The 10,663-nt window shown below is 41.3% G+C and overlaps 1 protein-coding gene across 1 annotated transcript; it reads left to right on the plus strand.

The window, feature by feature from the left end:
- The first annotated feature begins 3,514 nt into the window (after positions 1-3,514).
- On the plus strand, positions 3,515-10,360 carry LOC111259357 (uncharacterized). The gene is made up of 5 exons (XM_022831312.2): positions 3,515-4,150; positions 4,958-5,079; positions 8,358-8,500; positions 9,437-9,558; positions 9,930-10,360. Exons 1-5 carry the CDS (start codon positions 4,048-4,050, stop codon positions 10,358-10,360), a joined length of 921 nt encoding a protein of 306 aa, XP_022687047.1. The 5' UTR covers positions 3,515-4,047.
- The last annotated feature ends 303 nt before the right edge of the window (positions 10,361-10,663 follow it).

Here is a 10,663-nt window from a genome sequence, read left to right on the forward strand (position 1 = left end):
ATATATATATAATATATGCAAGTATGATACGAAGACTCTCATTGTGTTAAAAGACGTTTGCATACTACGAGCGGTTTTAGAGACCAGTAGATTACGCATTTCTGAAAAAATCAACTTCCCATAGTTAGAACAACGAGATGATAACTATTAACAGGAAACTAACTGTAACCAAAGCATGACCCAGAACCCAGCCCACATCCACATATCAATTAGGCTATTTCACAACACATCACCCAGTGCTCTCCCTCTCACCCCCAGGATTCATTAAGTCCAATGTGTCGTTTTCTTATTATTAGGTACATTATTTAAAGATTCAAGGCCATCGGTAATAACCAGTCCCTCCTGCATTTCCTATAAAACATTTCAAAAACCTGAACGTAGCAGTATACACACTATAATATCTGTATATCGAACAAACGGGCATTGAAAAGCCAAGGTTTAACTGTTATGACCAGGTTTTTGTCCCGCCACACTCATTCGTCTGTGTTAGACATATATACGCTAGCTCCCTATTACTTTATTCAGAAATGCATTTAACTATCTAGCTATATGTATCTAGTTAGTTGAAGCTTCGGCGCTACCCTTCGTGTTGGCAGTGTCTGCCAGGCAGGCTCGTCATTATGGGCTACCGCTAGATCTATTCATTGTTTCGGTTGATGGACACCCGCGCACTAACACACAACGACAATGCGAGAACCTCAATCCTGATACCCTATGGCCGCTATCGGTGAGCCACAATGAGATCGCAAACGTTCACTTTACTTCTCCCCTAATTTTCCCTCGTGTATTCTTCTCTGTGCCTAGACTATTTTCAACTATTGCAATGCTGGACACAGGGCCTGCGTTCCTACAAATATCGACACGTAAGCACAGATACAAACGTAAACACACAGACAAAGACGAACGTTTGTGAATACGATTTCCACCTATTCAGTCGGTCGATTCGAGCAAAAGTAGAAGAGCTGCTACCGCATGCTCTCCATACTGTTTATATAGAAATGTTATTTTGTGTGCGTTCATTATATTATCGGTGTCACTGAGATGTTGTTGTTGTCGCTATTATCGTTGTTATTAGAACCCATTAGAATCAGTGCCTGAGCAGGGAGGGAGTTGAGGTGACGCTATCAGTGACTGCACGGGTTGGACGTAGCACGATGACAACGCTACGTATTTTCCACTAATGAGCTGCGGTTCCATAGCTCCTGGTGCTAACTGCAGAGCCAATACAACTTGATACTTCATTTTGGATTCTTGTGGAAGTTCGAGACAGAAGCTGCAAGGGAAGAAAAGGAGCGCGTTCATTATCGCACGGGTCTTCAATGGACGCTAACGTCAATAGACGGACGGGGTATGTCCCAATGATTTATAGTATTGGCAGGAACCGTTACTGTTGTTGATATGCAGGCACGGGCTGTATGGTGAGGGTACGCTCAAACGGTCACGCCCAATGGATAGTGTTGATTTGAAGGGGCTGATCTGGAATTGAAAATAATAAATCCCTAGATACAGTAACGGGGAAATTATGCCTACTGTATATTTAAAGCGCGTGCATCGGTTAGATTTGGCAGGGGCATAGTGGCGCGGATAGTGCGAACGTGTGTTAACGCATTAAAAATATTAGCACCAAATCGAAAACTATGGTTTTTTTCAACTGATTTTCCAAAATGTCTACTTCAATTTAAAAATACAAATATGTCGTGATTTCTCTTCGATTTTGAGTAAAGACGAACGCTCCTTCGTTTTTACCTGATCCTCGTTTCTGTGATCGTTTGGGTTCAGTACTAATACTATAACATTTAATGTCACAATGATAAGCTGAGAACGACTTAGTTGAATTACGTTATAGATTAGAAAAAAAAAAAAGGTTTCAATGATTGAATCGTTCTCTTGGCTGAAATATTTTTCAACACCCTGTGTTGCACGTGCGTATGTAGCACAGGGTTGAATGCAGTAAACAAAATGGCTTACGGCTACATTCCATAATAAATACGCTAGTGGTTCACAAGCTCATTCTTATGATTTTGATAAAAAAAAAAAAAAAAAAACATTTTTATTGGCAAATCCGCGTCCATGTTTGATGATTGGGTGAGGTTGAGTTGAATAGACGGCAATGACATATGTAGATATCTTTCGAATAGAGAATACTGATGAGATATTAATCATTTGTGTTTCAATGGAGCGGGTGGCGTTCGGCAGTTTGATGCTACAAAGAAACTAACTAATTAAGCAACGACTGATCTGTAAACAACGATAATTTATGAATCTATTTTTCGTTGTCTCGGTGTTATTTCCTCCGGTGTTTTTGCTGCCCCAGATCCGACTGATCGGTACAACAGATCACAAAAATGAATAAGGCGAACAAGTCGGAAATTGATCGAAGCGTATCACTGACAGGCTACAGGATCAACCCACCTAGAAGCTGCATCTTTAACCTGTTGGATGCAGTAGGTCTACAACTTATTTTTATTTCCCAGAAAGTACGTGCTGCATAAGGCTTACTCGATGCACCTTCTCCAAGGCAACTCCATCAATCTAAAATCAAGCCGAAATCAATAGAACCATCATTCACTTAATAGTTTGCAAGTGACCGTGTCCATGCTGAAAAATATTTATCATTGACTAACCAAGCAATCTGGATAAGGCCAAATGCTGATCCCTTCAGGCTGACATCCAGCAGTGTAGATATGTACGTAGCATATAGGTGACGCCGTGCACGCCTGAATATTACCTCACTGCAGGCTCCCCGGCAAGTTGCGCCCTTCTGTGTCGGAACTACAGCGTCGGCATCTTCCGATTTTTCGGGCGTTATTTACATACGTCCTATATACATATATATCTCGAGATATTTATATACCCCATATAGTCGATTTTTAAAAGGTTCAAAATTGAACCAAGTGCTTCTCGAAGCATCCCTCTGATCATATATAGCTCGTAATCAAACTTATGCCTCTGTTGGCTTTGGTAGATACAGTACGACAACGTAGAAACTGTAACTATATACTTTGTTATCATCTGAGCTAAACAGATTGCGCGTACGGTCATGAGAATTATTTTATGCACTGATTATTCCCATTGAGCCAAAACGTTGAATATCTATTGCAGTAAGTGCTTTCCATCACGGTCACAGAATCGCCGCGAAATTTCTGTCTGACCCCCCAACGCCTGATGAATGACAGGAAAACCTGAATGAAAGCCTGCACGCGCCAGATGCGACCGGATTCATTTATGTAGTCGTCGTCCACGAAGTCTAAGCTCACAACGTGTAAGTACTGCTTTATTATCTGATCATCACTAATGTGTAGGGCAATGTAGCTTGCTGTCGGGGACACCACTACTTCCGGCCAACGGTAAACGAGTGACGTTGATTTATTGTGCATCACCAATGCCCAAACAAGTTAAAACGACGTCCACTGGCCATACTAGAACAACGCCAATCCGTCAATGGGACCCGGTTGGTCCATTGGCGTCAGTTAAGTATTGACCAGTTTTAGGCCGCGTTGGGCTAGCTGGCTGGCTGGCTGGCTGGCTCCAATCATGTGGCAGTAGCATTTGTGACTCGACAAAGGTAAATCGGATAGTGCTACAAAACAAATTGAGCAAAGTGCGACGATTCGGAACGTGTACGGTTGATAAATACTGTGCGATAGATCGATTAAGGCCTCAACACCTCGTTTTGACTATAGCTTTAGTTGGATGTTACTTACAAAGGGATATATCTCGCGTGTGAAGTGGAAAACGGTGCAACCTAGCTATTTCAAATAACTAGAACTGGTTTCCTATATCCGTACCTTAAACGCAAGAACTACCATGAGTGCTTCAGGGTAACGGCCACATAGGCAGTTAATGGTTCTGTAAGGAATTACCGTATAACCCCTATTTTATTGCTGGCGAAGAGATGCAATGCAAGGGCAGCGTGGGGCGCATCAGCCAAGTATCAAAGCATTAGACGTGAAAGCTGTCACGGAGGGTGTAATACGGCAGTAAGTGAACCTTGTCACTACCAGACATTTTCGCACATCGAACCCCGAGGGGGATCTCGATCACAGGATGTGGTGGTGGCCGGGAAATGGCTTAGCGACCATTCGGATCAGTTGGAAATGCGCTTTCGGAAGAAACACGTTCGTGGAGACGATCCTCCTGTTAGTGTTAGGTCCGTAGACGACGAGCAGCCATATATTGAAGGAAAAATGATAAGACTGTCAATGTGCTGCATTGAAAAGATAGTTTTAATTGATTAGTAGAACCTACTAATTGGCCTAATTGAGTCAATTGAAATCTCTCAGGGGCGGCATTACATATATAGTAATAATGTGTCTGGGCAATTTCTTAGTAAAAAGCATTCAGAGAACTTTGTTCCGTAGATTAACATAACACAATCAAAGTTTTGTATCTATATGCTAGAACGATCTTCCTAAGGACCCGATCGTCCGCGTGAATATAAGCTATAATAATAGTAACAATAACATGATGTATGTAATTCCGGACTAGACCCCAAAACATGCGTTCTCATTAGCCATACTTCCAGCTTAAGTTTATCAAGAGCATTTATATCGCATCATCATAATGTCTGTCCAATGTCATAGTCGTCCAATATCAATTTTTGTTTAGCTTTCATATAGGCCAAGTCTTAATTGATCCCTTCCGACATTTTAACTTCTAAAGTCATTAGTCAGTTAAGAAATTCCGTCCACTAATTTTTCGTTGCTGAAAATTTTCGACGCTGGAATTAAACTTCATAATTATGGTCGGAATTAGACTAATTTGCATCTCTACGGTCGGCTTTATATAGTTCAGTCTTGAAATCTACGCACAAAGTTAGCGGACGTCTAACCTGTCTGAACTGATCCCTCAAAGTTCTCGAGAGAAAAAAAGCTTGAAACATTTAACGTATCTAATTAAATACTGAAAATATATACTTGAGGAGGCTAACGGTATTATTATTCTTTATCGCCTTAAGTATCTTGCGGACGGGTGACAAGAAGCTGGGCGGCCATCCTTTACCTCAGCGTACCTCGAACAATCAACGTAGATCAAATAAACGAGGCAATTCTTGACTGCCAGTACGATTATTCGCACAATGTAAGTACGCGACCATGATCCTCTTCTGCTCATTGTACAGTTTACCTTAGAGCAGGTAAAAATAAATATAACATGTGTTTAAGTTTTATTTGACGGCCTTTCTTCGTTTCTGGCCTTGCCGGAAAAAAGATATGCAAAGTACGAACAGTGCGTACAAATTGTACAGTGACGATTTCCTATATTTATATACATGGCACTGTACAATCTATGTAAATAGGAACCTCTTTACATGTTTCGCTCGAACAGCGTGTTCTTCTTGGCAAAGCTTAAGATCTAAAGCGTCAAAGTTTTTTCTGACTTCATATACTCACCGCTGCTAGACGGTGTTATCTTTCGGAAGAGTGGTTCCTTGGTAAACGCTTGCTCAACTCGTAGATACATATAGGCGCACTTTCATACGAGGCACATAACTGTGTTTTTATCCTTCCAAGAGAAGGTAGTGAAGCTGGAATAGTTATTATACTGATGATTTTATTCCTGTTTCTATTACCTCCAGCAGCAAGTGTATATTGCTAAATATCGAGGTCCCCAAAAAGTGCACAAACCTTCCACTGCTGGAGTACTGTTCCGGATGGCTTAATCATTTGGCGACAGTTAATCACTCTGATTATCCGGTTGTAGATCCATTCATAAAAGGATCCTTTCCAGACCTGGCAATCTCGCGTCAATTCTGCAGCGCTTTAAATGAATGGCACCTTTCATACTACCTTTCAGTGTCCGGATGGCCATATGTATCCTTTGGCTAGAACCTATTCATTCAGGACGTCTCATTTTTTTCCTTGTTTACGGCCGCTCCATCATGAAAGACCTGGCGCATTGCATCTATGAGCATTTGTGAGACACGAATAGAATGTTTTCTCAACCGAAGTGGACCTATTTCGATGTTTGGTGGGGCTTCGATGTTCTCGTACGGTGACAGTCGGGCAGAAGCAATCAAAAAACTACAGAACGATATGGCCTAGTTTGAGCTCACTTTGTTCTATACACTGTAACGTATATAAACACACACAATTTTTCTGGGGACAGTTGACACCCAGTCGTTGAGTACTAAGCGCCGAGTTGTTCAGTCATTCGAAATCAGGTGTTTACTAAATAAAACGCTCCTAAAAAATCGCTGCCACCCGTTCTGAGTTCTTTTTGGTTGAAGTCGTAACTGATAAATATATTTTTCTAACTCAGAGTTCCGCTAGCTGAGTACTAAGTCGGCTCATTAACGTGAAATCATCGTTCTAGAGAGAAGGACAACGTGTTAACGGAATGGCCCCCGGCTGTTTAAGGCCAAATGGAAAATATAGCTAACTTTTACCTTATATCCCAGTGTAAATCGTTTGGTTTTTTCTTTCTTCGCTTTCTTCCTCTTCTTCTTGCGATTCTCCGTGTTTCATGCGCCATCGTCTCGAAACTGTATTCTGTTCCGAGTATTTAATTTGATGTTATGGTCAAATTCAACTTGAAAACTTAAAGCAGTACATGTTTTACTAGCGTTCCCTTATACGTATTGAATAGACCTAAAGTGCGTATAAGTTAATTTCGAATCTTTCTGGCTACGCTGCCTACGCGTTATATAGTGACGAGTACTATATATGTGTGCAACGCGCCTTCTTTCCGATTCTCGGAAAGACCTACGGTTGTGGCAAAACGGACGCGAGTTATATTGGATTCAAATTATATGAGCAGTCAGTACGGCTGAGAAGAACAGATTCGATCCCCTTGGCACGCTCGAGGTTGAATGTTCCTTATATGCTTGTGTTGCAATAATTAGCAAAGTACAACATTATGCACTGTGTGATTTCCACGTAATACATTTGTGGTACGTGAATGTTCTATTTCCACGCATTGTCGTCTATACCTAATTTTAATTGAATATTTGCCAGTTCTTCCGAACCTTTCTCTACGTATCTATGTGAAGGCCTGTGAGTGCTTGTTCTCGCACAGATTGTTGTACACAAGCTTCACTTAGACAATGAATAACAGCACAGCGAATATATCTTATATCGCCCACCCTATTTCTCCAAATTCGCCGCGATCCCCTCCTCCATTCTTTTCCCCTTTCCCAGTTGCCTTGGAATACCGATATGCCCTTCTGAGTGTCCTCGAAGACCTTGGGTTTACGTGAGTGTCGGTGTGCTGGGGCGGAAGCCGGAACTGTCAGAGAACGGTATCACGACAGGGAGGGCGGCAGATATCGCCGAGGAATTTTCTTTGGTCGAATAAGGTACAGCGGTGCTTTGAATGAATGAATTGAAAAGAACAGCTAGCGGCTGTTCTTACATCTGATTAACTATTCGGTTGGAAACGGCGAGGTTATTTCAGAAGGAAAACGGTAAGATTTGCAATCTAGCAGAAGGCCGCTACGGCGGCAAAAGAAAAAATTTTGTTGACAGAGCACAGGAGCGCAAATCCTATTCGAGATCGAAAACCAAGCGCCAAGTTATTCAGAGTGTAGTTACACCCTAAGCAAGTCTCGAAGATAAAAGGGAATGGGGCACACATTGAGGAGTGGTGTCCTTTTTATACCGCATTTGCAGACTTGAGGGCTTGACCTGAATCGGCGTCTGCAAAATTAGAATCTCTTCAACTCCGCGGACACATTGCTATCGATATGCGCATAATAATAATAATAATAATAATAATAACAAATGAAATAATAAATAGTAGTAGTAACACTCATGCATATATAAACAAATGGTTTAAGAGACTGAACACCGAGAGAAGAGTTTATCAGTTACTACTAGAAGTTCTTGTTTGTAGATCTGTGGTCGCATGTGCCTGCGTCTGTGTTCATCTTCACTGAAAAAAGCCGAGAGCTAGATAAAACGAACTAATGTTCCCGTAGGCGTGCAGTTTTGCACGCTCTGCAGTAACCATACTCTAATATGTGTATGAATTTGGCTTGTTTTGAACGCGATGAGTAGATGGGTCCGAGAAAAGCGTTAGCGACAAGCGAAACGAGGCAGATGTCGGGACAGGAAAACAGTGCGGAAATACTGGAAAAAAAAAAAAAAAAAGATATGAAATTGACTACAGAAGATATACACGTCAGGCTTCGTTGCCGCAGAGGTGGAAAAAGAACCGCACTAACGAGCAACTGATCACACAGGCGGACTTTGATATTTAATAGTAGTTTACCTATCGACAAGGCACATGTATGTGTAATTGAATTAGCTTAGGCCTACTTTTATGTATATGAAATATTCACTTTTGAAACAGCCTCCAAAACGACGCCGGGCACGCTAAAGGTGCTACTAAACACGTGCCCAATTTGTACGCGCTTGCAGCTTGACGACTTTCTGGTTGTCAAATGGTTTTTGAATGACAATGAACAGCCGATCTACACCTGGCTACCGCACTCCAATTCCCGAGCTTTCCACCCACTCTACGAAACGTTCATCGATAAAACTTACACATTTTCAGCGGAAAGGTAAGAGCGACAGGGTAACAGCGGACGGAACAACAAACGTACGTACGTAGATTTAATGCCGCCTCTCGACACACTCCTCTACATCGAGACTGAATAAATTCGCTCGTTCGGATACAAAAAAAACAACAAGAAAGAGGTGAAAACGGGCGAGTGAGGAAATGAAGAGACCCGGAGAAGCATCTCATACCTGCTCGTCATTGTTGAAGAACTAGTGATAAATAGAATAGCTCAAGGCGCCAGTATATCAGTATATTTGCAAGTTTGCGTAAACAACGGCAAGAGAACACGGAGTGGGGTGCACTTTGGGAAACGAGCGGGTTCTGAGGAAAATCGAACAATTCTTTAATATTGTTTCCTGTTAAACGACTGCTCATAGAGACATGGTCAAGAAGCACTCTAACGCAAATGTTGTGAGTATTTTGCTTGTGAACTGTCGAAATTGTTAGGGGGTACACATATTAAATGGAAAAATGTTCAAATTACATTAGGTCAGAAAATTCGGCACATTAGGTTGCTTGTGAACTTGGTCAACTTTTAACTTGACAAAGCACATTTACCTCAAGCGTTATGTAGTGAAGCTCATGAAACGTACATTTCAATAGATTTTATAGAACTCTAGAAATTACGAAAAAGCACTTTTAAAAATTAACGTGCCATCTTAATGTATCTTTCGAGATGTTTTGACCCCTACGCCTGTCCTCAGCCTTGATTTTTAATTTCTTTGAAAATCAATGCGTTTCTTCATAAACAGGAACGTCTATTTCGCGGGTAATTCGCTTCTTTCTAGGACATAAGGCTATACCGTGAAGTCCGAACGCCTGTGATTTCAACAAAGCCGTTGAAGTATTCCTCTGCACTGAAAATTTTTTTTTATCTATATTTAGTTCTACTCTACTAGTATTGCATTTCGATACACATTCTTTTAATGACTGCTAGCTATGAGATCTACCGCGGGATCCGGTTCTCTCATCTTCATCCGAATTTGACTGGCATATACCTCTGCAGCGTCTCGTCGAAATGGGGACATTTTGAGGAACGGAAACCGATGACTCTGTATAGTGAGTTGCTGATTGATTATTTATGAATTCTTCTTGTACTGACTGGGAGCTTCATAGGGGGTCATCTATACTGTGTCTAGCGTTTCCGTTTTCGGCTTCAAATTTCCGATTCATATATGATGTCTGTATAATTAAAGGGTGATTAATTTAATTCAAAAGAGTAGATTAAATATATACTAAAGAACAAGTCCTATTTGCATATAGACAAGGGAAAACGTCACGAAAATACCTCAGAGTGAAACGACGCCTCAAACCTCTACCAGAGGATCTTTTGCGATCTTCGTATGACTCAACGTTTGAAATGACGCGTTCATTTACGACATTTACGACAAACATATGCATGTTGTCTCATTTTATTATATATTCCACAGGGAATCCTAATTTTATGCGATTTGACCTGAAAGTTTTAAGTTTCTCTGTGGTGTCGATCGAATGTGACGTCGAGCGTCTTATGCGGCCCGCTGAAGTTCGCGTATACCGGATCGAGGATCGATACTTTGCACCAGTCGATGCAGACGTCACCGTCGTGCCCATGCCAAATGATCGAATGCACTCGATTATCGCGATGGTCCGCAGCAATTATACAGTTAGCCAGGCCACATTAAAAACGAGTAGCGTCCTGCAGTTTCAGTGTGCTGTGTTCTACCCGAACTCAGGCGTTAACATGACCCAAACTAAACTCGTATTGATGAAGAATGAAGTTAGCCTTTCAACCAGACGACAAAACTGTATCGGCAGCGTAATTCTAGGACTTCTTACTACGTTGAGCCTTTTGGTGTGCCTATGGAGTGATATGGCATGATTAGTTATCTGCATAGATTAAGATTAAGAGTAGAGCTGTTATCATCGGATCGACCATGGGAAAACTCGGAGAGGTATAATACAAAAAACGTAAGCTATAGATAGGATTGTACAGTTGCCTTCTATCGGCCCGTAAAAATTGTGAAAGATCTAGGCGTCAATTTTTAGAATTCTAATTTTAATGTCATATCAAAAATAATTTTTGTGACCCTAATCTCAAAAGCGGAGGTGTTTAGCGAAAAATATGTGAAAATGTCACTTGCTAAAAGCTAGAAGTGCATCTGGGGGGTGTGGGAGCTGTTTA

Source organism: Varroa jacobsoni, unplaced genomic scaffold, assembly GCF_002532875.2.
Source record: "Varroa jacobsoni isolate VJ856 unplaced genomic scaffold, vjacob_1.0 scaffold_323, whole genome shotgun sequence".
NCBI classification, from domain to species: Eukaryota; Metazoa; Arthropoda; class Arachnida; order Mesostigmata; family Varroidae; genus Varroa; species Varroa jacobsoni.